Raw genomic sequence first — 25228 nt, 5'->3', positions numbered from 1 at the left:
TACGCCCTGTGTTACCGGGTAGGCTCCGGTTCCCCGTGACCCCGTATGGGACAAGCGGTTCTGAAAATGTGTGTGTGTGTGTATAGCACCCTATACCTCCCTGTACCAAACTGCACCACCTTTAACACCACTCTCTATTCAGCTGTACCACAGTTCACCATAGTTCTTCACTTGCAGGTTGTACAACAGGTTAACTTTGTCGCAGAGAATTGAGGCTGTTTGTATGTAACGTGTGGGCCATGCAGGTTGACTGAGGTCATTATTCAAATGTCACATATGCTTTTATAACCCATTCAAGCCTAGCTATTATTTCATGTCCTCATTTTCAAACAAAGGTGAGTCAAAAGTCCTTGTGGATCAAGGGGAAAAGAAAAAGACTTTATTGTTGGTTACAGGTCACAGGACTTAGACTGTAGCACATCTCATGGACTGGGCTCACATGCACTGTGTTAACTGTGGACTTCATGGCACCTGTTTCTAGTGTCCAATGTAAGTCCCCCTCTCTCTCCATTGCATACGCAGTAGCTGGCAGGGCGTGTTCTCTCCATCACACAAGTGTAAAGAGCAGCCCTTGGTGGACATACTGTGGTCACGGCTGGAGCTCAGCGTGGAAGAAGTCCAGGATTCCCAGCTGTGGCGCCGGTCACACCAACAACCACAGCATTTATGCACATTGTTTGATTTCAGCAAAGTTTCACAAAACTAAGTCAAGGAGGAGCAGCTCTGGGTACGGAGAGCCTGTTGGCCCAGATTCACAGAAGAGCTGCTGAGATGGGGTCACGCTGCTCACGTGTTTCGATCGGCCTGCGGCACCATTACCATGACCTCCCCTTCCATGACTACCTTGTCTTTCACGGAGCAAGAAACACCGATGAGAGCAAAGGACAGTTTGACTTTCTTGACCTCAGCCTCGGCCACAACCTCCTCACCAACGTAGAGAGGTGCCGGGAAGCGGATCTCCTGGTACAGGAACACGCAGCCACTGCCGGGCATTTTGGTGCCCAGGACAGCCGAGATGAGGCCGTTGATGAGCACGCCATGGACGATGGGACTCTCAAACGTGGTCGTCTTGGCGTAATCCGCACTCAGGTGGATAGGGTTCCAGTCGCCCGTCAGCTCAGCGAATGCAGCTACATCTCTGGCACTGAAGGTGCGTGTCAGTGAGGCCCGCTCCCCGACATGCAGCTGCCTGCATCTGGATGCCCAAACCCAGGAGGTAGAGCGGCCCATGTAGCCCAGACGTCTACACACAGCACGGGTACAAAAGAGCACGTTCATGGTCCGCGTCCCTTTTCGTTGCAGCTTAGCTCAGCTCCAGCTCTCTGCTGTTCCCACACAAAGCCACCAGGAAAGGTGAAACCTATAACACAAGCAGACATTAACTTCAAATATAATATGGCTTTATGGTGTCCATTTCCTCTTAGCTTAAGCTAAACCACCTGCCCAGAAGTTCTGCTCTTGTTTTGCAGCATGTTGCCTTCGGAGATGAATTTCTGTTGTCATGATAGGTGAAGCTGGAGCTCTCATTAGCGCCACCTACTGGTTTTTAACACCATCAACAGCTCGTCTGTTCGACACAAGCACTTTGCACTTTTTGTACTGTGCAAACAGTGCAGCGCAGGCTTCCCCCACATAACCATAGTTCCTTCCTGGTCATCTGCTCACAAAGCAAATTCTCTCAAAGAACAAATCATGAACTACATGTAATTTAAATTGTAAAAATAATGTGCTACTGAATGTCAAAAGTTTCATGTTCCACAATCTACTTCAAAACCAAGCCTAGAATATCAGAACACCTTTAAATTCAGGTTTAAGGCCCACATGTACAGAACTCCTCCTACATGTCAATATTTTTTCCTGTTCACTTTCCCTCACCATTCATCTTACTATCATTTTCTCTTTTTCTTTTGTTTTGTTCTTCTGTATTCATTGTCAGCACAGCAGGTGCCTTGCAGCTTCTGGTACATGGGTTTAAATGCAAACTCTATGCAGACTGAGCCACATGTTTTCCCTGTGTTTACATGGGTTTCCTCCCACAGTCCAAAGACATGTTTGAGGCGAACTGGGGACTCTAAATTGCCCATTGTGTGTATGTTAAATGGGTCTGTTGTGTGGATGGGTAGACACTTGGGAGTTGTTTGAAGTAGTTTATTTATCAAGTGGCTTTGGTTAGCAAAGTACTGCCAGTAATAACTGTACAGGTGGTCCCTGATTTACGGTGGTTCAACTTGCGATTTTTTCGACTTTACGATGGTGAGCTGGCAACAGACATTCAGTAGAAACAGTACTTCAAATTTTGAATTTAGATTTTTTTCCCCCAAATACGCAGAGCGATACTCTCTCGCGATGCTGGGCAGCAAAAGCGATCCACATATCCCATTCTGTCACGCATAGGTGTATTAAATGCATTTTCGACTTACAATGTGTTTCGGGGAACGTTACCCCATCGTAAATCAGGGACCACCTGTATATTGGTAAGGAAGCAATACCTGCACGACTCTTACAGCACACGTTTCATTCTGATATGATCCTAGTAAAGTCAGGGCACTCCATAACTTCACCAATCCACTGGGGAGATAAAAAAAAAAAAAAAATACATTTTTGAAAAATTTTATAGGTCATTAAAATGCCATACATTTCAGAGTGGAAGTGAGTATAACAATCAAAACAAAGGAGTTTCAACTGTAGCACTGTACCTGTTGTAAACCCGCAGAACTGCTGTCAGTGACTTCTCCTCAAATTTTAAAACATCAAAAGGAAAGGCAGCACCAATCTACAAAAAACAGAAATTCTATTTCATTTTCACAATAATACACATGTAATAGACTACTCAAATGTAGCCTTTTGTGCAAATTTAAAAATAAGATAAATCTAAATAAAGGTCTTGGTTCATGAGATCTGTGAGGTTCTGCAATTTATTTGCTTTCTTGATTGACTGAAATTACTGTTGACAGATATTACCTCCCCATACACATTCCGAAGAGCACTGATTATGAGCTGTTTGAAAAAAGCTCCGTCGATTCTCTTGCCTTCTTTCTCAAATACTCTGCAAACACATTTTTCACACCTTTTCATTTCACTGAATTGGAAAGATTTTACAGCAGAGGCACTTCACACACCGAGACAATTCCTTCTTCCTTAAACAGAAAATCAGATTTCTCAAGAGAATGAAATCATAATTATTAAATAAAACTGCCTATAACAAAATTGTAGTTTTATTTAGATTGTCAGAAAATTGTTGATATTAGGTGCAGAATTATGAGACGGGTGTTCAGTTTGCACTTTGAAAGCAACGATGAACACTGTACGGTCACATCACTGGACCGTTACACATGTAGCCTGCATGTGAGAGAAAGGGGTCCAGTCCATGCTGCTCTTACAGGGAAACCTTCATGTAATGGAAACCAGAGGAGTTCTTGTGAACAAGCCGCTGGTAGGTGACAGATCCCCCCACTGCTCCAGGGTCACTCATCGCAGCCCAGCTGTTCAAAAACAAATTAATGGTTACATTTCCAAAGCGACTCGTAACCAAAGTGACTTCAGGAGCACATCGCTTCTTCACAAAAACTTGTTGTTGTTAGTTTGATGCACTCATTTAGCTGATGCTGACTTACGTGTGAAGCTACTTACAGTATTTTACCCATTTTATACAGCTGGGTAATTTTACTGGAGCAATTTAGTACCTTGCTCAAGGGCACTACAGCAGAGGTGGGATTCAAACCCTTTGGATCCAAAGACAGCAGCTTTACCACTATTAAGCACACACAGACTCAGTCACTCATTCAAACTCACTCTCTTCTATGGTTACAGTTTCCACTTCATGATGATCTTCCACTTACTGTCCCAGGTTCGAATCCCACCTCCAGCAGCTGTTGTGCCCCCACAGAGTATGGACAAAATCACACACTGCGTAAATAGCTGAGCACTGCCACTGCAAGTCGCTCTAAATGAACAAACTGAGATGTATTTAGCTGACACTTTTCTCAAAGCGACATAATATCATGACATAATAGTACATGATGTTAGCTATTAGGCCGCGCCATCTTTCCAATTTCCTACAGCCAGGTATTCAATTTGTATTTTTAAAACTAAGCTTTTACCACTCACTGTTTTCTGAGCAGAACCGAATGACCCGCTCTTCTAAATCTCGCCGCGATCCCAACTCATACAATAACAGCCTGTTCATAAATACTTATGTCATAACGCACTTAACAATTTCAACGCTCGTGCTGCATGAAGTCCAACGACGTCCTTCCCAAGATGAGAAACACGAGACGACACGCCGGCTTTACGGCATGTCGCAAGCATGATGCTTCAAGTCACGTGGTGTCGTAATATCATACCGTGGGTAGCGTGATTTAGTGCCATCTAGGTCGTTCTGTCGTTTTTTCTCCCTTTTTCCTTTTTTAAACAATTCAAGAACTCACGATGCAAGAACATTACAACAAAATAATCATAGCTAGCCAAGGGGAGGTAAAGATATCTGAATAAGTAAATAAAAAAACGAATAAAACAAGTTACAAGACACTCCAATAACCAAGAACATTACATCAAAACCTTAAAAATATTACACAGTAATTAAGTCTTAATGGCCTTCTTATTATTACACTCCTCAGTGGCCACAGTTGCGCTTATTCATAAGGTGATTTTCGGCAAAATCACAGTTATTAACCAGCTGAAAGCGACTTGCAGCGTTGGATGCAGTGCAGAAATCTCCCCGCAACCTTACACACACACACAGAGCAATGTGACACACACTCACGCACACTTCTAAGGGCAGCGACACACCGGTCCGCCTGAAACACCTGTCTTTGGGCCGTGGGAGGAAAACCACACGAACACAGGGAGAAAATGTAAACGCCACACAAAGCGAGTTAGAAGTGAGACGCGCGGTCCGGGAGCCGTGAGGCAACAGAGCTCCCTGCCATCCATTGCATTATATCATCAGTGATAACAATAATTCATTTCTCATTAAATCACATCGTCACCTCGGTGAATAAGGTGTGTGGGCTGATAACCCTACATAGTATCCCTGGGAAGCTGCTTTGGAGAAAAGCATCAGCTAAATAAATAAATGTATGTAATGTAATGTAAATCCCAACGTAAGGACCTTGATCGGCGGAGAGAAACACATCTAGACGTGTGGACGGCTATGGAGTAAAGGGCACTGGGCTTTTGATGGGGCTTGACAAAGAAAACATGGCAACGCAAAGGAAAGGAACCAAGTTTTAATGGCGTAAAATGGGTTGCTCAAACAACGGAGAACGTCACACCCGGCCGGTGACTAAATTACCTCATTGAGTGTCATCATCCCACGAAATTCTCATGCTTTGAAAGTACAAGCCGATCGGTCAAATACAACCCAAACGCAGACAAGCTCTTATGACGGCCTATCTGATACGATGTCGATTTTGTCCAAATGCAAAAAAAAAACAATCAAATTTGACAAGAGGGCAAGAGAGCAATACAAGGATCAGATGGAGTCCTACTGCTTCGCCAATGAGTGATGGGAAGCACACACATCCTGAACAGAGCGTTTGGATGAAGTCCTTGGGTCTCTTGTTGAGATCTGAATTCAAGAACCAGTTGAAATATATGACTTAGAGCAATTATGAAATATTAGATTTGGCAACTCTGTCAAGATTTTTTTCTTTTTTTACAGTTTATTTCCACTTTTCTAAGTACCAGTTTGCAACAGTAGCATGTAAACACTTTAATGGCAGGCATGACTGTATGAACCGACAGAAATTCAGATAACAGTAAATCAGAAAAAGGAGCTGTTTTAATCTACTCAAACCAGATGTAGGATGTTTTTAATGAAACAGGTACAAAACCAAACTGTTTCTTTAGATACATGAATGTCAATGAGAGGAGATGAATCAAAAAAAGGAATTCATGAAGACAACCAGCAGATAAATGTTTAAGATGGAAATACAGTAATTATTAACACATCATGGGAAAATAACATTTTCCTATGGTTTTCCTTAAAGTTTGTTAACAAAGTTGAAATAAATTCCTCTGCTTTTCTACGTTAAACTACAGCAGAATGTGAAGGAAAATCTTTTAGGATTATTTTACCCACACATTCATACACTATTAAACAGGATCAAATAATGCATATTTTTTCCTCATTTATTTTTGTTAAAATATTTCCACAGAACCTTTGTCATTAGTCTGTCAATGTTTTGAAAGGTACTTTATGTAAAGCGGTTTTTAAAAAATAGTGCTTCACTGTATTTCACATCAACTGTAAAAAATTGAAAATCTTACCAATTCCACCTTGCTTATTAAACAACAGACTGGAAATGGACATTTACCCTGCTTACTTAACCAAAGGGAGAGTCACCACTAGGCATGTCACCAGTGACACTTAAAAATCACATGGAACACGAGGTAATGGATCTGGAGCCAGAGCCAAGGAGCAAGAGCAGGTGTCCACGTGTGCAGCGCACAGAGCCACTCGCAGCTGTCCTACATGCTCTCTTGCAGGATTATTTCTTTCATTGGTGGATTTCCTCACGGACACAGATTACAGCTCATTGCTTCCGGTGCTCCCAGTGCTCCAGTAACAGGAGTGACCCAGTATGCATATAAATCAAAGTAAACCATCCATTGTACTGTTACCGCGCAGAACTGTGCAAAAGGGCAGCATGGTGGCACTGAGTAGCGCTGCTGTGTCACAGCACCTGGGTTGTGTGAAAGAACATGGGTTCGATCCCTGCTCAGTCTGTGTGGAGTTTGCATGTTCTCCCTGTGTCTGTGTGTGTTTCCTTGGGGTGCTCTGGTTTCCTCCCACACTCCAAAGACATGCTGTTCACATTCCCCCATAGTGTGTGAGTGACAAAGAGAGAGTGTGTTTCACTGATGTAAGGATGAGTGACACATTGTAAGTAGTGTATCTAGCAGTGTAAGTCACCTTGGTGAATAAGGTGTGTGGGCTGATAACACTACATAGTATCCATTGTAAGTTGCTTTGGAGAAAAGCGTTAGCTAAATAAACAGATGTGAATGTAAAAGGAATATTGTTACAGAAATATATCTATCCATTGCTAAATGAGAAAGAGGTCCTGTATGTGACACATGCTATTCAGCAGGCAGAAGTATTAATTAGGCTGCGCATTTGAACGGGGGCTCAGTCCACTTTCCGTCGGGGCTCAGATTTAGCTGGAGCCCAAACCTGCCATTAAGTGAATGTGCTGAGCCCCCCTGCTTTGGGCCCACTGTACAAGGAGGGAGGTGGAAGAGAGGAAGCAGTGTGTTTGTGGAACAGTGTATACAGGTCATGGAGCTCAGTGGTCATTTCTATGCCTTATGCACGATTGACAGGTGGACGTAGCCAGGGCTCTGGTCTAATACTTCTCTCCTGGAATTTCTTTTCAACAGTTAAGCTGAAATAATCACTGGTGTGGACAGAGTGGTCAGACTGTACAACTGTAGAGTAAACATGTCACACATGAAAGGAGGAGCTGAGGAGAAGTGCTGAGGTTGTGGTGCCAGCTGCCCCACAAGAGGGGCAGGGCTCCCTGAGAGACAACTGCTTCAGGAACAGAGAGGGTGGACGGGTTCGTTCTCACACACACACACACACACACACACACACACACACACACACACACACACACACACACACACACACACACACACACACACACACGCCTAGCAGATGCAGTGAGAACAGCCTCATGACAGCTTCTTGCTGGTGGCACTGTTTGCATTCTGCTGGGCAATCATAAAGTCCAGGATGAGCTTGGCCGTCTTGCGGGGCCGCTCCATCACCACCGAGTGCCCACAGTTGTCCAAGAGCTCCACCTGGCAGCCCGGCAGGGCCTCCGCCAGCGCAGAGGCTCCTGAGACGTCCAGCACCTGTACAAGCAGAAGCAAACGGACATGAGCTTCTGGAACCACATTCCAGCAAGGACTCTGCACCTGTACTGACTCATAGCAATATTAATTTAGTAATTTGCTATTAATAACTAATCTACACAAATGGGTAGTCAAATGGGACACAGGAAGTCGCTTTCTATTAACTGATCAAAGGTACAGTTGTAACTGCTGTCTCAAGGCAATGTTGGAGTGGAAGACATCAACACATGTGTAATACAGTGCTCTCGCAGTGTTCACACTGCGATATTTCTTTACCTGGTCCTGCTTCCCCCAAATGACCTGCACTGGGGCTGTGATCATGTGCATGTTTTCATGTAGTGAGTGCCTTGAGTTGATGCCCACTATCTCCATAAAGACTGCAAAGGAAGATGGGCAAAAGCCATGTGAAGGACACAAGAGACACAGTAGACAAAGCCTTTATGCACTAAAGCGCTGCATTAACGCACAACGCCACTCGGAACCAGTTTCTGTCCACACTCAGTGAGACAGTGTGATGAGGAAATGAAGCTCCATGTCCTCCCAGCTTGTCTGCAGCACTTCACACACACAAAGGACACCTGCCTGCTGCTTCGCTCTCACTCTCCTGTCCAGATTGTCCCATACAGCTGTTGTCCAGCTTGTCTAGGCGGACTCACTCACTACACCGGTACTTTACTCCTGGACCAACAGACTTCCTAATACTATCACTTCTGCTAAACCTTCTGCATGAAATTATGCTCTGTATGATGCAATACATTTCCGTCGCCCTCTTTTTTAAAAAATGAGGACAAACATTACATAACAGCAAAATGTAACATTCATACACCATGCAATATTAAAGGTTTTCTCAAATGCTATCAAAACATTACAAACCGTAGGAAGAGACTTTGTTAGTGCATTTTAACAACAAATAAAATGGCTCAGTGGAGTCAAGAAGAGAGACCTTCTCGGTAGAAGTCATTGTGCGGAATGCGGACGTCCACCAGCCCCTGAAGGATCTGGCAAAGAGGAAAAGAAAGGCAATGCGATAAATGAGCTCAGTTCATGGCAAGTGCTCACAGATACACGGGGGGGGGGGTTACTGTTTGAAGTGTAAGAATTTTCCGGAAGCGGAGGCAGCTGGTGTAAGCTGTACGCACCTGCTGGGGAATCTTAAAGCGGACAAAAGAGCAGAGCTTCAGCATTTCTTCCATCTCCTCAGGGGTGGACGGGATGAGCGGGATGCCATGGACGTTCGTCGTCTTCTCCAGGTCTCGCAGATGCTGCAGGAACTTGCTTTCATTTGGATATTTGAGGCCTGACAGTGGGGGGGAACGAGCTGTCATATGGACACTTATGGCTACTTGTGTAAAATGCAGAAACGCTCCGACACGGACAACAGAAAATGATTTCATGCAAGCGTGTAACGTGTGTTTTCTGTACAATGATCTTTACAGTGGAGGATCTGAGATGCAAGCAGAGTGCAGCACTGGACAAAGAGGTAAAAACAGCTTCTGTGTGCTTTCCCGAAAAGTGCCCGTCACCCACCAACCTGCCGGGCAGATGAGTGTGAGGCTGCAGATGTCCGAGGGGTAGCGAGCTGCGTACACACCGGCCGCGTTGCCCCCCATGGACGTGCCGACCAGGTGGAAGGGCTTCTTATTCAGCCGGATGCTCTCCACAAACTGGGGTCGGTGTGAAAAACACAAGTTATAAACTTCCTCTGGTTCAACTTCAGCAATGGTCTCGGAGAAATGAAAGAAAAAAAAAAAAAAACAAAAAAATCAAGCAGAAGCCGGACAGCAGCACCGGGCCTCATCTCGCAAGGTTGTGACCAGTCAGTCTACCTGGACCTCCCACACTTCTTCAACCCTAACGGAGCCCCTCGTCACTGCGAACCTGCTGACTCGTGGGCTTTAATGGTGCCCAGGTGCCAGGAGAGGGCAAAGATCATACCTCGAGGAAGAATCCGAACCGCGTATTACAGCAGCTGGACAACCCAAGACTGTCTCTCACATAAATCCCTCACATTTACATGTATTCATTTAGCACACACTTTTCTCCAAAGCATATCTCAGGAATAAGAGAGAGAGCATATTACCCCAACAGGAGAGGTTTGGATGCAGACGTGATTCTAGAGTACAGTGAGTTTGTCAAATTCCTCAGCGTAAACCAATATACATTACTCCAGAAGCTGCATGCAGGGTTTTTTTTTTTTTAATATTATTAAACAGATGACAGTACATAATTATTGCAAATGTCTCCATTTATTGTTTGTTTTTGGAGCGATGCTACGTTTCACATTTTTATTATTATCCTGTGGATTAGGTGGCACTTCATTGCAAAGTAGCTCACAAGTTGTCCGCTTGCACAGGACAGCTCCTGGCCCTAACCGCAACCCGAGCCCATAACCGTAACCTTAGCCGTAACCGTAACCCTAACAGCTCCGCACTGCAGATCAGCCACGGGGCACATCAAGCCGCAGCCTTCAGAGTTCAAGCTCAAATCCTGAACCGCTCGACCCCCTGCCGAGCTCGTTTTCCATACCGTCGGCAATCGCTTTGCTACCGATAACCTTTTACTTGGCTCAATTCAGACATCTGTCCATTCGTTCCATTATCAACAAATACTTGCGGCGGAGTAAGAGGAGCTCTGCTATTGTACCTTTCAGTGACGTACTTTAACAAACCTGCTACTAAATGTATAGCTGTGTCAGCTTGTTCTTGACAAAAGCACCTGTTGACAAACTGTATAAGGCAGCAGAAATAAGTGTGCGTATCGCATGGTGTCTGTCCCCGAACGTGGCCACGGCCCACGGCCCACCTGGCGTATCCTCCGGACTTGGCCCTCGATGGAGTAGTCCTTGGCGTTGGTCCGTGTGGTGCCCTCATGACCAGGCATGTCCACACAGAGCAGGTGTAGGTGCTTGGGGAGGAACTGCATACGCACACAAACACAAACAAACACACACACAATAATGATCAGCACTTTAAGGACCTTGCAGTTTCCTCTGACACACCTTACCATCACTGCTAGAACACAGTCCTAAATCTGCATTTATTTACCTGACACTTCTCTCCAAAGTGACTTACACTGATTTACCCGTTTATACAGCAGGGTAATTTTTTCACTATCAACTGAGGTTAAGTACTTTGGCAAATGGTACTACAGCAGGAAGTGGGATCTGAACCTGGGTTCTTCAGGTCAAAGGTCACAGCTGTAACCACTACGGCCCCTGCTGCTGCAGTCCTGTGAATATGTTGACCTAGACAACTTAGTGCAATAACATGTTAAAAACATACGTGTCTAATTTGGTGGCCTCTGCTTCAGGTGGAGGAAAGTGAGCTGCAGCACGAAGGCTCCAAACGCTGAAATTAAGTGACTCCCGACGTCTCACGTGACTCCAACGTACATACACATAACTAATGCGATCGTAAAAAGCGGAATTATTCATTTGCTCCAGTGTCACTTTCAGCTGTTCGGGCTACAGGGAGACCGCTGCACTCCACGGGGGATCTGCTCATAGAACGGTGTGTGACATGCGTCCGAGTGCATCGCTAAAACGGACACGCATGGCGATCTCCGTTCCCCTCGTAAGAACACTGGATGCCCTCTTTATCTGAGCATCACTCACTACTGCGAGGTCACAACCGGTCAACGGTTACCTTGACGACGGACAGCCACATGTCCTTGTGAGTGGAGAAGCCATGCAGCATGAGGATGGAGGGTCGGGAGCCCGGCTTCCCTCTCACCGAGTAACAGAAGCGGTACGAGTCGCAGTTGGCGTAGCGCACCTGCAGGCCTAGCGTCCGCCTCCAGTACCTGGAAACAGCCGGGGGGGTCAGCGAGGTCACAGGATCCCCACCCGCCACATGCACAGGCAGGGTTGTTATAGCAGGTGTGTGCACACACCTATATTTGCAACGTAAGCACTTTAACTTATGCAACAAAAAATCCAAAAATATTAAACTGTTTCCCCTCTGTGTTCATCCAGCCCCCCTCACGCATCCAACACTAGACACCAAAGCTGAAATGAAGAAGCCTGCAAATAAAAGCAACTGCAGTGTCAGAACTTCGGAGTGACGCTCACACCTTCTCACACCTTCTCACACACACACAGACACACGCTCACTCACTCTCACGCACTCGCTCACACAGACACAGAGGCCGCATCCCGTTTGTTAGACACACACCAAAGTCCAGAGGGGTGGCTCTTGGCTCACGTTGCACCGCTCTGAACTTTGCCCTGATGAAATGATGAGATCGGAGCCCACAGGCTACAGGGTTCACAAAGAGGACCTGCTCTGCCTTTTCCTTTAAGGCTCCCCAGCCGCAGAGAGGAGAACAAGGGGAACTGCAGATGCTGAGCATTTAAAACACGGGAGACACACTGGTGTCCAGCAGCTGGACGGGACACCTAAGCTGAGGTCCCAGTAACTCTGAGCTTACCAGTAGTAGACCTTGATGAGGGCTGAGGGCCATAGCAGAAAGGAAGCCATGAAAGCCAGGATGGGTATGGCCAGAGTGCCTCCAGCAATGAAGAACATGTTCACCAAGTCGAGGTCCATCTTCAGAGCTCACCTGGAGGAGAAAAAAAAAAAAAAAAAAAAAAAAACACAGGCACACTGTCTCTGAGTTCATGGAGTCCATATCTACAGTCCATCCAAAACACACACTTTTACACCGATTCACCTGACAGGCACCTTTCTCCGAAGTGATGCTCAAACTAAAAGTCACCAGCAACAGACAAACAGCTTTAGACACAGACACGGGATGATGGACACACTGCTGTGTGTCTGGTACCACCATGTTGCTGGTTCACATCCCTCAAGGAGGTGATTATAGAAGTGAAATTTAAATAACAAATACATAGATAACCATAGGGGGGTGTGGTGGTGTAGCGGGTTTGGCCAGGGCCTGCTCTCCGGTGGGTCTGGGGTTCGAGTCCCGCTTGGGGTGCCTTGCGACGGACTGACGTCCCATCCTGGGTGTGTCCCCTCCCCCTCCAGCCTCGCGCCCTGCGTTGCCGGGTTAGGCTCCAGCTCACCGTGACCCTGCTTGGGATAAGTGGTTGTCGTGACCTGAGAACCAATGAGCTTTCATTTCAGGCCCTTGTGACTGGGACCAAGGGGCCAGAGGTGGAGGAGCTCAATGCTCTTGATGAGATACAGGGAGTGACCGGGTCCTGTAGGCCTCAGGGAGCAGATCCTGACCGTGACCAGAGTGCTGCACATTGACAGTTACAAAAGGTTCCGTTCGAGTTTACACCGTGCAAAAGCTTTTATATTTTTGCAGAACTTGGCTAATTCAAAATCAGTTTCGCACATGAAGTCTGGGATGTCACTCGCTTGTGAAAGTCTTCTTTTAAAAAACCAACACCAGCGCTTGTACACAGTAAAATCACTGTACATGTACACAGTAAAAGTGGTTCCGCTGGCACGACGCCTCACTTTGCCATTAATAAGCAGCGTGTTTATGAATGAATGAAGGGCTCAAGGTCAGCATTTCCACCCTTACTGACTCATACATGATCTCCGCTCAGATCGTTGCCATTGGCAGCAAGGGGGCGGGACTCCCAAAGGCCTCCAAGGGGGCAAACGGTGAGAAGAGCGAGAGCACCCCCCGCAAAGCTCACAGAGCGGGAGGGGCGAGGACCCCATCTAACCCGCAGTCATTGAGCGGAGCCAACTGAGCGAGGTGCTCCGAGCACCGTTATTGACCACTGCAGCTAGTGCCTGCTCCAGCAGGGGCCTCACACCCCCTGCGGCCCCCTGTGACCCGGTACCGCGCTCCCGCTCTAACCCGAACATAATCGCGGTGCCGAGCGAAGCGCTGCTGCCGAGGGTCACCGGGCCTCTTCACAGATATCGCTGCGCTTTCATAACCGGGAGGCGTCCACACGTAGGGCAGTCCCACTAGCCCAATCACAGTATTTACTCTCCACACATATGGTAAAAATACTCAGCTGCATACATGGGCCAAACGCTCTAAACTCTACTGGTTGTGGTTGTCCTGTATATTGTTATCGTCCAAAATATCATGTTTGGCACTAAAGAACAACTTATTTCAGTTCAGTACACGCTGCAAAACAACCCATTCCGAGACAGAACACACTGTTCGCACGCACGCACACACACACACACACACACACACACACACACACACACACACACACACATATATATCATCTTGCCTCGTTACAGTGATTCTTCTGCAAGACAGAGGACACACTCTTTCACAACTCAGCAGGGCGTGTGTGTGGGTATATATTTTCCTCAAAGTGCAGCTCTAGACAGACGAGATATCATTTACATTTATGACATCTGGCAGCGTAGTGGTTGGAGCAGCCACTTTTGGACCCAAAGGTCACAGGTTTGAACCTCACCTCTGGCTCTAAGTACCTTTGAGCAAGGTGCTTAACGTAAATTGCTCCAGTAACAGTAAATGACTAAATAATTGTTGGTAGATTCACACTGTAAGTCATTTTGGAGGAAATTGTCAAATAAATGAACAAATGCAAGTTTCCACAGACAAGGCCACCCTTGCATAACACACACACGTTGTCTGAAACAGCTTGTCCAATACGGGGGTCACAGGGAGACGGAGCCTAACCTGGCAACACGGGGCGTAGGGCTGGAGGGGACACACCCAGGACGGGACGGCAGTCCATCGCAAGGCACCCCAAGCGGGACTCGAACCCCAGACCCACCGGAGAGCAGGACCCGGTCGAACCCGCTGCGCCGCCGCAGCCCCTTGCATAATAACAATGACGCACAAAAAATAGCTAGAAAAGTAATGACAGCATTGGTAGCTTTTTCAAACAGGCAGCCGATTCGAACCACCTGACTTGCAGTCACACACTGCACCCCCCAAAGCAGCAGCACGGAGCCTGTAGGTTGCAGCCTATCTCCTGTCCTGCGGTCAGAGCCTCCACGCTGTCCTTGCACACACACACACACAGTCTTTGGACTGTGGGAGGAAACCAGAGCATGGGGGGGGGGGGGGGACCACACCGAGCATGGGGAGAGCATGCAAACTGCACACAGACAGACTGAGTTGGATTTGAACCCACAGCTGGGCACCCGAGAGGCACTAGCGCTACCACCGCGCCGCCGCTTCTTTGGTGATGATGGAGCTACAGTTCAGTACAGTGATACACTGAGTGCGACACGTAAGAAGATGTGCTGGAAGAGACACGGTGACGGTGGAGCACTGACTGTGGTACATTATGAGGCTCATCTTACGCTTATATTTCATAACTCCCAGTGAGTAGTAGGGCATCGAGCGCGAGACGGTAAAATTCACTTCAGCAGATTTCCCGCTGTGTGAGTCTGAGTGTGAGACAGATGGCATTATAATTACACAAATAACAAATTACATTTTTATTCCGTCATCATGACATTTTTTTTTTCGCTCCTCTCATGTTTCCGGAACATAAATTATTTATGGTAAGGTACACTCACTGCACGCCGCGCTCGAAAACAGGGTAATTTCTCAGTTTACCTTGTTCGTCCGTCCGCTCCTTTCCCGCTGAGAGAGAGCCGGGCTCTGTGGGAATCGCGGACAAGTCTTCACCACCTCGCGCCAATCGCGCGCCGCTCCGACACACCGGTTAGAGCAGGGGAAGCTCGGCTCGCGGGAGCGCGCGCGCATCTTAAAGGGGAGGCCCGCGGAGGAAAGGGCTCCGCCGACGGAAAAAAAACATGATCAAAGCTCAGGTTGCGTAACACGACGGGCGGGAGAGCTGGGGGCCACGTGCGTAGCAGCGGCTCGAGCCGCGTGTTTACTGGAGTGTGTGGACGGGTGTCCTGCTCTGCTTTCGGCGACTATCCGTCGGTCCCGTGTTCTGCTTTTCCTTCGCTTCGGGAAGGCAGGTGACACCGTTTCGGAAGTCCCCTTTGTGACCATGTGCTCGTACCCGAGGCCGCAGGGACCTGACTCATTTGATGTATTGAGAAGAGAGAGAGAGAGTGCAGGGTATTTGCAGGTATTACACAGTAATTCACAGTACCAGTTACACGTTAACCAGACGCTGGGAAGTTATTTAATCGTTATAAGTGCATGGCCTTATTCATCAGCTACTCGGTGCCCCACTGAAAAATAGTCCGCAATTAAGAGTTTCTATCCCCAGTGTGGTGGAATGAGCTCCCTCTGTCCCTCAAAGCTGCTGAATCCCTCCCACATTCAGTAAGGGTCTTTAACCCATCTCTTTCAGAGCCACTTCTCCCCTGATCTCCGTAAATGAGTCCGACACCATCTGCTATGGTTATCTACAGTGAGTATTTGCTATTTAAATGTCACTTCTATAGGCAGCTACCGGAGGGATGTGAACCAGCAACATGGTGGTATCAGACACACAAGCTGTGTCCATCATCCTGTGTCCGTGTTTAGAGCTCTTTTGTTTACTCTCAGTCCTTTGTCTCTTTGGGGAAAAGCACCTGCAGCTCTGCTCGGGTTGTGGCCCCATCGCAGTGATGTACTTTACCTGCTGTTCGCAGACCGGCCGCAAACACGACGACGACGCGTTGCTGTGGGCGGATGTGCGGGGCGGACGACGGTGAGTCGCAGCGACGCTGAACGCGGATGCCGATGTCTTGGTACAAAGCGCATGACCCCTGTAGGTGGGACTCTGCTCCAATATTATTTTGCGATATTTATTACTGAGTAATTTTGTTTTGAAAGTCTCGCTGTGGAGACAAGAATGACCAATAGTGTCTCTGGTTTACGTGGAGTTGAGATGAACAGAGTAAAACATGCACCAGTTTGGAGTAGAATTTGCTTATTTGCTTTGCAGTTATATAAAACTAGTGAATAAGAACATCCAGTTATAATTTATTTGTTTTTACATACGGGACAGAACAGTGTAAAGTTGAAAACAGCGCAGTGCATATGGTAACGGAGGTCAGTGGTTTGCACACACTGCACTGTGTGCGTGTGTGTGTGTGTGTTGGCCTTGAGGGAACCAGATCAGATCAGATCGGCGCAGCTCCAGAGGGGAGGAACCGAGGGGTTCGGCAGCCCGTCTCCCCTGCCGTCCCGCACTCGTCCCCTGCAGACACCCAGGATGCGTCGATCCCTGCTTGTGCTTGCGCTGTACTTCAGCAGCGTGGCCTCCCTCAAGGTGTGCTCCTTCAACGTGCGTTCCTTCGGCGAAAACAAGGTGAATAAACCGGATGTGCTCGACATCATCACGAAGGTAAGGAATCTGAGAAAGACGGGGTCACTGGTCAGTGTTACACTGCCCGGTGTAAAGTTATGTAACACTGTGAGTCGCCTTGGATGAAGGAGTGAGCTCGTTAACTGTTATTAATAATAAAAACATGTCCTGGTAACCCAGTGCATCAAGCGCTGTGACATCATGCTCATGATGGAGATCAAAGACACCAAAGGTCAAGCTCTGCCTCAGCTCATGTCCCACCTGAACAGGTAAAGATGTGAAAGTCTGTTGAGTAGAGTAGGACAACACGATAGGACTCTGTAGGACAGCTCTGTAGGACATCACAGTAGGACGCTGTAAGGCACTATAGGACACACTGTAGGACAACACTATAGGACACAGTAAGACAACTCTGTAAGACAACTCTGTAGGACAACATTATAGGACACTGTAGGACAACCCTATAGGACACAGTAAGACAACTCTGTAGGACGACACTATAGGACACTAGGACAACTCTGTAGGACAACACTATAGAACACACTGTAGGACAACATTATAGGACACAGTAAGACAACTGTAGGACAACTCTGTAGGACACTGTAAGGCACTATAGGACACTGTAAGACAACTCTGTAGGACAACATTGTAGGACACTGTAAGACACTGTAGGACACCGTAGGACAACACCGTAAGAAGTGTTGCTGTAAAACAAGCCGTTGTTGTGTTGATAGGGTTAAACAACGTGTTGTGTTTGCGCAGCGGATCTGGGAAGAAGAAAAACGAGTTTGAGTTTGTCATCAGCGAGCGGCTCGGGAGGAAATCCTACAAGGAGCAGTACGCCTTCATCTACAGGTGCGCTGCGCTCAGGTGCTCTGATGCTGTCCCAGGAGACACAGCGACAGATCAGTGTTCATGTTTACTTTTCACGTAGAGCTTCCCACAGCTGAGGCCCCGTTTCAGTCTCGGTCTCAGCTAATGCTTTGCACTGTTCTTCATGATGGACAGAGAGATGGACGGATAGAAAGAGAGATGGACAGACAGACGGATGGCTGGGTGGATGGACGGGGAGATGGGTGGATGGACAGAGAGATGGACGGATGGACAGAGGAATAGACAGGTGGATGGACAGATGGACGGATGGAGCGACAGTACGGTTCTGATCATACAGAGATGCTCTACCGGCTGCAGGCAGAGGCTCGTGTCCCCGAAGGCCGTGTACCAGTATCCAGACACGCAGAGCGGAGACGAGGACGCCTTTTCCCGGGAGCCCTTCGTCGTGTGGTTCTCCTCTCCCAAAACAGGTGTGTCTCTCCCGTCCCGCTGTCCTCGCCGTCCCTAGAGAGATGCTTCAGTCACAGGGCGTGACGTGGAGCTCCGGGGTTAACGCCGTGCTCTTGCTGGCGGGTTTTGCAGCCGTCAAGGAATTTGTCTTCATCGCCATCCACACAACGCCAGTGTTGGCGGTGCGAGAGATCGATGAGCTGTACGACGTGCAGCAGGACGTCAAGAAGCAGTGGACGTCGCAGGTACGTAGGACACACCTGCCCAGTCTACGGGAACGGTGCGCTGCCTGCAAATCATTCGTTCACACGCTTCCTGTTGAATGGTGCTCCCCACAACGTTGATTTTGGGGGAGAGCAGTGCTGTACCGTGGTACCGGTTAGCAGGGCTCTTTGGGCGAACGGGGCACTTCAGGATCTCGACTTGTTCCCTGGTTTGCGACCGCGCTCTTGTACCCTTGAGAAGCGGTAGAATGCAAAGCTGTCAAATGCACGTGGTGTGAAATGCCAGTGTACACACTGGGTTGCTAAGCAACAGGTCAACATGACCTTGATGCGGATGAGGCGCACGGAGCTTTTGGACAGGTCAGGTGACCGCGGCCAATGGGAGAAATTACTGACTCTCGCGCTGATGTGCGCGTGTGACCTCTGTCACGGCCCGTTCAACCCCCCGCATTGCTCTCCATGTCCTTCATCCTCCGGCAGAACTTTGTCTTCATGGGAGACTTCAACGCGGCCTGCGGCTACGTGCCCAAGAAGCAGTGGAGGAACATCCGTCTCAGGTCAAACGACAGCTTCGCATGGCTGATCGATGACCGCACTGACACCACGGTGAAGAACTCCACCAAGTGCGCCTACGACAGGTGGGCAGGGGCTCGCCTCTAGGGGGCAGCACTGGGGAGTTGTGCGTTTGACTCTCACTCACACACACTATCGCCCCAGAGTGGTCCTCCACGGAGACGAGATGATCGAAGCGGTGAACCAGTCCTCGGTGGAGGTGTTTGACTTCAAAACCGCCTACAATCTCACAGAAGAACAGGTGGGTTTCTCTTTACCTTTAATGAAGAATTACACAACATTTTGACAAGCAGCTCAGTTAAGGCCTCTGATACTAAACGCTACTCGGAATAGCAGGTGGTTAAGGAGCTGTCGAGATCCAAGGGGCTCCCCTAGTCTGAAGGGACGTTAGATTGTGTCCTGGCAGAACCAGTTGGGTGAAAACAAGAGGCCAACAAGGCCACTCCTCTTTCCTCTCTCCTGCCCCCCCCCACCCCACCCCCCCAGGCGCTGGCGGTGAGTGACCATTTCCCCATCGGCTTCAGCATCAGCGCAGCTTCCCCAAGATGCCGGAGGTGTCGACTAAGGTAGTTAAAGCTCCTACGCCACTCTTCACCGTGATCATGTCAACTAGTAACTACATATCAGAGACATAAACATTTACATTTATTAATTTGTCAGGGAGTTTTCTCCACAGAGACAAACTCAGAGTAAAGAAGTCCTTAGCAACAGACAAAGGGCTTTAAGGCTTTAAACACAGACGTAGGATGATGGACACACCGCTTGCGTGTCTGGTACCACCAGTTCGCCGGTTCACATCCCTCCAGCAGCTGCCTATAGAAGTGACAGTTAAATAGCAAATGCATAGATAGTCGTAGCAGATGGTGTTGAACTCATTTATGGAGCTGTCAGGAGATCAGTAGAGAAGTGGCTCTCAAAGAGATGGGTTTGAGACCCTTCTAGAACGTGGGAGGGATTCAGCAGCCCTGAGGGACACGGGGAGCTTGTTCCGCCGCATCGAGGACAGAACGGAGAACCTTCACACTTTCGAATTCAACCAGTAGTCTTTAGTCACGAGACGCAGGCGAGGATTTTAAAAGAAGGCTGAATTGTTTCTATCGGGGTAAGAATGAGCTCAGCTGAGAGCTCCAGTCCTTCAGGGGACTGGAAACCTCCCAAGGATGAGAAGCTCTGCTGTTTCTTTTGCAGGAGTCGAACAGGTCGGTCATCGTCCATCCTGAGGAGGGAGAGCGGAGGGTGACGCTGAGCTCCCTGGAGAAGAAACCCAGACTCCCTCACTGGGACTCGGCGCATTCCAGCATCGGCTTTCACTGTTGCTAGGAGACCGTTTGTTTTTCTGAGCCGCGGCCTCTTATTCTGTAGTTGCATTTAATTTTTAACGTTACAGCATCGCATGTTTACCTACAATTATTGCCTGTAGTGTTTCTAAGAAATAATTAGAGGACCATTAAACATTTATTTCACCTTTCCAGCTGTTCTGACAAGCAAATCTTTGTTCTTTGTACCGTTTTTATTTTTTCCAAGAACTTTTGTATAATTTAGCCACGCGCTCTTTACATGTATTAAAGCCATGATTTTAAAATGACCTTTACATAACAGCATTAATGTAATTCATTGATTTTTTTCTTCCATATTCTGAACAAACACGCTGGGTTTATTATTGTACGCGGTCGGTCGGAGAGGCAATGCTGAATATTCCGTTCCTGGCGTAAAAAGTGTCCCGGACAATTCCGGACCTCCCGTTCGCTGGGCACCTGAATTCCTTCACGTAGTCACCTGGAGAGAAACGAGAGAAGAGGGGCTACAGGGACCGCCGCCGAGAGGAGAGGAGAGCCGAGCCTGCGAGGCGGCCCCGCACGAGAAAGGCGCCGACGTCTCACCCAGCCTCCAGCCGTACTCCCAGGAGGACAGCTCCGGGTGCGGGTACTTCTCCTCCGGGTTTTTCTCCAGGCGCCTGCGTAGGTACAAGGTGCGGCCGCTGCCCTGCGTGGACAGGCCCTCGTTCAGCAGCTCCTTGGAGCCGGGGCTCACCGGCCTCATGAGGGAGATCTCCGCGAAGGACTCCGACTCCCCGGGCGCCGGTATGCTCCGGACCGCCTTCCGCTTCTCCTCCGTCTCCGCCGCAGCCGTCTGCTCCACGGGGGGCAGGGTCACCTTGGGCGCGGGCAAGCTGGGGAAGCCCGGCTTCCTGGCCCTCCTCGCGGCGGGGCGGCACAGGTACTGCTGTCCGTATCTGATATTCCATGCCAGGCGGGTGTAGATCTCCTTCTCGATCTGCTCGCGGTAGCAGTCCTGGCTCTGTGTGGTCAGCAGGCCCCTCATCCTCCAGGCCTAGCGTGCGCGCATGTGACAGCGCGTCCGTGTGTTTCCTCCCTGCTTTCCGCTCCGTCTCTCAGCCACGGCCGCGCGACGCACAGTGAGACGAACCGCTTCACGTTTGCGTCGTCTCCATAGTCACCCCGAAGCCTCCCCTTAGTTGTGCCGTCTCCATAGTTACCTGCAGGGGGTGGTGCCTTGGGGAGGGGTGTGGCTAAGCTGACACTTAGTTGGAGCTGTGGCGGCACCCCCGCTGACCTCGGTACGAAAGATTTCAGCACGAAATTGATTAGCTGCGAATCTCGCAAAATTGTCACGTGCACCTACATGTAAACTTTAAAATCAATCCAGTTCAAAATGACTTTATTCATTTACCAAATGCTTTTCTCCAAAGTGATGTACATCTCAGAAAATACAATGCGCACATTAGGAGAAAGGCATATAGCTACAGACGTGTGATTAAGCGCGGTTTCTTTCCATCTTATGAACCGATGTTCTTCACACAAGTAGCCGCATATAACTCAGAACTGAGTTATGCAATTCCAGATCACCTTCCTGCTGATGTTTTTTCTTGACGTACACAAACATTACAGGAGTAGCTGTGTAAAGGTTTATCTGGGCATGATCTTAAAGTTATGGTGCATGAACATTTACACCTTACATGAACTTAGATCATGGGTGAATTGAGTCTGGAAGAGGTGAGTTTTAAGACCCTTTTTAAATGTGGACAAGGATTCAGCAGTTCTGAGAGGAGGTGGGTGTTCTACCAGAAGGGAGCTGGAACCGAGAACCTCTGTGCTATACATTTACAAAAGTTGTAAAGGTAAAAATCTGGATTTATGACCAAAATCTCTGTGGAATGATTTTTTTTTTTTTTTTTTAAAAAAAAAAAAAAATCTGGTTGTTAATACTTTCCTTTGTATATGTGAAAGCAGGAGAGCAAGGAATTCATTGCAGTTACAGCCAGTCTGTACAAGCAGTGATCTTGGAAACTTTATTTCTTTATATCACAAGCAGTTGAGAGTCAAGTTGTCAAACTGTCTCTGCCAAGGGTGGACCTTGTCTCTCTCACCAGACCTCTTGGATAGTGTCGACCACACAACCCCGCATGGCACAAGTTTTTTTTTTTTTTTAAAAAAAAAAACTTCAGATTTTCTTTATTTATAGCAAAGGTACAAAAACGCAATGCAAGTTACCAATGTCTTTTTTCCCCCCCTTCTTAAAGAAGAAAACAATCTTGTCAAATTACAAGTTAATTCTCAAAAGAACTGCTAGCAACTTTTGCCAAAGGTTTGATCGTGAGTGTGAATAGTAAGAGGGAGGGGGGGGGGCGGCAGCCTTGCCAACACCCTTTTCCAACAGCCATGCATGTTAACTTACGCCAAAGGGTTTGAGAGCTGGATTAGGGTGATGGTGATTACCCATCTTAAGTGTATCCAGGCCAGCAAATAAACCACATTCTACTCTGCCAAATGTCTTTTTGGCTTCAAGAGAGATTAGAGCAAGTTCTTGCTTTCCACCAATGAAGATAACATTTAAGGCACGACATGTTCCAGGGGCCTGAAGTCTGACCAACACATGTCGTGATCCCTCCTCGTTCACCTTGTGAGCTGGAAACAGGACTGGGCTTCAACATGAAAGGCAGGAATTCCTTTGCTTGCCATGCAGAATACAGGCTTTACATTTACCACAATTCACCCTTCAAAGTGGGTAAGAGCGTAGCCACATGAATAAAAGGCACAGCTTAAAAAAAAAAAAAAAAAAAAAAAAAAAAATGGATACAGCCCTTTATCTTCATCACACAAACACTTCCCTCTAAGGCAGAGTGAGGTTTGTGCACTGATACTTAGGCCAATTTAACTATTTACGAAAGAGGGTCATTTTTACTAGATCACTTCAGGGTTAAGCACCTTTGTCTATAGGAGCTGGGATTTAAACCCAAGGTGTAAACTGTAAAAGTGGTTAGAGCTGCTGTCCTTGGACCCAAAGGTCACAGGTTTGATTTCCACCTCTGGCTGGCATACCCTTGATCAAGGTACTTATTCCAAATTGTTCCAGTAAAAGTCACCCAGCTGTAGAAATGGGTAAATAATTGTAGGTAAACCAACACCAAGTTGCCTTGGAGAAAAGCATCAGCTAAATGAATAAATGTTTATAAAAAAAAAAAAGATTGTGCTACATTTACTAGGTGTACTTTCGTGCTGAAAAGAGCATTTTCATAATAGACCTGCAGACATCACTCCCAGGTAAACGGCCCCAGGATTACCTTGGTGCTCCGGCATGACTGGTTTTAGGCCCCCGTGTGTGGAGACAGATCACTGCCATAAAAGTCCCACAACAGTACACTTTGTCACCTTTATTCCAGTTTATTGCTCCAGTTTTCCCAAAATGTACACAAGCTCCAGGCCAACATGTCACAATAAGGCACACAAGGCTTATGAGTGAAAATAAGGCCTTTGCCATTTCCATTTTAAATGTAGAAAAGATCCCACCCTCTACACTCAGTTATACATCAAAATTTCATTACCAAAGACATCACTATAACCAGAATTAATCAAAAAGCTATTGCTGGCTAAAGTGCTACCATGATTGAGAGCAGGTTCCCCAAACCCAGATTCCATGGATCTTCTTTCTCATACAGCTCATCTACTGCTAAAATGCTTGGACTGAACCTGTAGCAAATCAAAACATCCCATTTACATTTTCAGTGACATTGAAGGAAAATCCACAACATCCCGACACCAAATCATGTTATTTGTCATCATGGGCTGAAGGGCAAATATTACTTAAGGGGGGGGAGGAGATATAAAGCAGTGTGTGAGACACTGATTTTACTGAGAAGGCAACACTTCCACCCCCTACTGGCCAACAACCCCAACAATTACACATTATTGGCAGGACACGCATCTTTTTCTCAAAACTTCACTCGCACAGGACACACTGCTTCCTGACATGTAACACCAACCGTAAAGATGACAGGAGAGGTCACAAAAACACCTCTTTTTCACTCACTCACACACAAAGGCAGATTTCCCTCTTGCTCTCCCTCAAAACTGGGCACCAGTGTTTGACACGACCATGTGACACCAACATGCAAACACGAGCCACGCAGCAAGTAGAAGTCGAAGCCAGAGCTTCGGGACCACAGTCATTTTCAACACGGGTTCTGAGGAGAGAGCATGATGGGATAGTTTGGACCTCGAAACATCAGTAGTAATATGTACTTTCCCACAACTTGGTATTTCCACTAAAGTTACTATTAGTGTTGTCAGAAGTTAATTTACACTAAAAGGCCACCTTACACACCAGGCAAGAGTGTAAAATAAAGGCCCAAAAGGGGAGTGATTTTTGCACATCTTTCCTCAATCCAATGTCAATAAATCAATTTACATGCCAGTATGAGCACTGAGCGCAAATCTGTAGAAAATGTGGGCCTTCATGACATCGAGGTGCTGGTGAGGACCCAGGAGTCGGGGCCTACGCTCTAAGGCACGGTGACGTGGAATGGCGAGCCTGGGATGTGATCCTCGCCCCACTTGACGGCCAGGATGTAGCTGCCACGTTCCTTGACCACGTAGGTGACGTTGTACTGACGGTTGCCCACATGCTTCACGGAAACCTCCTCGCACGGGGTGCTGGGGCCATGCACGCCCACCAGGAGCATGTTCCTGCCTAGGAAAGAAATTGAGGACAAGCAGGTGAGGAGCTCAGCAGACGTGGTCTTCATGCATCTCCATCAACATGGCATCGCTGAGTGGGGAGCCCTGGCTAAAGCATCCTGGGTAAAGTGACAGCACTTCAAAATTGCAATCTCAGAGGCAGTTCGAGTCCA

At 47.7% G+C, this 25228-nt stretch overlaps 6 protein-coding genes across 13 annotated transcripts in view; 1 reads left to right on the top strand and 5 right to left on the bottom strand.

Annotated features, from left to right (window-relative positions):
• Positions 1-31: 31 nt before the first annotated feature.
• Positions 32-1284, bottom strand: LOC108929815 (hydroxyacyl-thioester dehydratase type 2, mitochondrial-like). The gene has a single exon (XM_018744612.2). It carries the CDS (start codon positions 1276-1278, stop codon positions 787-789), a length of 492 nt encoding a protein of 163 aa, XP_018600128.1. The 5' UTR covers positions 1279-1284; the 3' UTR covers positions 32-786.
• Positions 1285-4281, bottom strand: rpp14 (ribonuclease P/MRP 14 subunit). Of its 4 annotated transcripts, none has more exons than XM_018744609.2 (7): positions 4209-4258; positions 3793-3869; positions 3381-3482; positions 2962-3046; positions 2697-2773; positions 2490-2568; positions 1285-1360 (listed from the first exon to the last, which is right to left on the bottom strand). In XM_018744609.2, the coding sequence occupies exons 3-7, from the start codon at positions 3470-3472 to the stop codon at positions 1304-1306; spliced, it is 390 nt and encodes a 129-aa protein (XP_018600125.1). In that variant the 5' UTR covers positions 3473-3482; positions 3793-3869; positions 4209-4258; the 3' UTR covers positions 1285-1303. The 4 variants fall into 4 exon arrangements, with proteins under 4 accessions (XP_018600125.1, XP_018600127.1, XP_018600124.1 ...); XM_018744611.1 differs by lacking the exon at positions 4209-4258 and adding an exon at positions 4108-4119 and having other exon boundaries at positions 3840-3878; XM_018744608.1 differs by lacking the exon at positions 3793-3869 and having other exon boundaries at positions 4108-4281.
• Positions 4282-6939: 2658 nt separating this feature from the next.
• On the bottom strand, positions 6940-15469 carry abhd6a (abhydrolase domain containing 6, acylglycerol lipase a). The gene is made up of 9 exons (XM_018744521.2): positions 15346-15469; positions 12292-12423; positions 11508-11664; positions 10666-10779; positions 9395-9527; positions 9003-9160; positions 8807-8861; positions 8140-8240; positions 6940-7863 (listed from the first exon to the last, which is right to left on the bottom strand). Exons 2-9 carry the CDS (start codon positions 12408-12410, stop codon positions 7681-7683), a joined length of 1020 nt encoding a protein of 339 aa, XP_018600037.1. The 5' UTR covers positions 12411-12423; positions 15346-15469; the 3' UTR covers positions 6940-7680.
• A 98-nt stretch (positions 15470-15567) lies between these two features.
• On the top strand, positions 15568-20548 carry LOC108929760 (deoxyribonuclease gamma-like). Of its 4 annotated transcripts, none has more exons than XM_018744518.2 (11): positions 15568-15712; positions 16341-16399; positions 16809-17038; positions 17180-17268; positions 17762-17854; positions 18191-18303; positions 18416-18528; positions 18988-19145; positions 19225-19321; positions 19567-19646; positions 20269-20548. In XM_018744518.2, exons 2-11 carry the CDS (start codon positions 16381-16383, stop codon positions 20318-20320), a joined length of 1044 nt encoding a protein of 347 aa, XP_018600034.2. In that variant the 5' UTR covers positions 15568-15712; positions 16341-16380; the 3' UTR covers positions 20321-20548. The 4 variants fall into 4 exon arrangements, with proteins under 4 accessions (XP_018600034.2, XP_018600031.2, XP_018600030.2 ...); XM_018744515.2 differs by lacking the exon at positions 15568-15712 and adding an exon at positions 15741-15829 and having other exon boundaries at positions 16801-17038; XM_018744514.2 differs by lacking the exon at positions 15568-15712 and adding an exon at positions 15741-15829 and having other exon boundaries at positions 16278-16399; positions 16801-17038.
• A 76-nt stretch (positions 20549-20624) lies between these two features.
• On the bottom strand, positions 20625-21501 carry LOC114909366 (uncharacterized). The gene is made up of 2 exons (XM_029248025.1): positions 20961-21501; positions 20625-20856 (listed from the first exon to the last, which is right to left on the bottom strand). Exons 1-2 carry the CDS (start codon positions 21400-21402, stop codon positions 20738-20740), a joined length of 561 nt encoding a protein of 186 aa, XP_029103858.1. The 5' UTR covers positions 21403-21501; the 3' UTR covers positions 20625-20737.
• A 2147-nt stretch (positions 21502-23648) lies between these two features.
• flnba (filamin B a) overlaps positions 23649-25228 on the bottom strand; it is a 39983-nt gene continuing 38403 nt past the window's right edge. The window contains exon 47 of one of the 2 annotated variants that reach the window (XM_018744580.2): positions 23649-25068. In XM_018744580.2, coding sequence (XP_018600096.2) covers positions 24881-25068 — 188 coding nt within the window. In that variant the 3' untranslated portion in view covers positions 23649-24880. The remainder of the gene's footprint in view (positions 25069-25228) is intronic. The other variant, XM_018744579.2, reaches the window with a different exon arrangement.

The sequence above is a fragment of the Scleropages formosus genome, chromosome 22, assembly GCF_900964775.1.
Source record: "Scleropages formosus chromosome 22, fSclFor1.1, whole genome shotgun sequence".
NCBI classification, from domain to species: domain Eukaryota; kingdom Metazoa; phylum Chordata; class Actinopteri; order Osteoglossiformes; family Osteoglossidae; genus Scleropages; species Scleropages formosus.
This window is presented reverse-complemented; position numbering and strand designations above follow the sequence as displayed.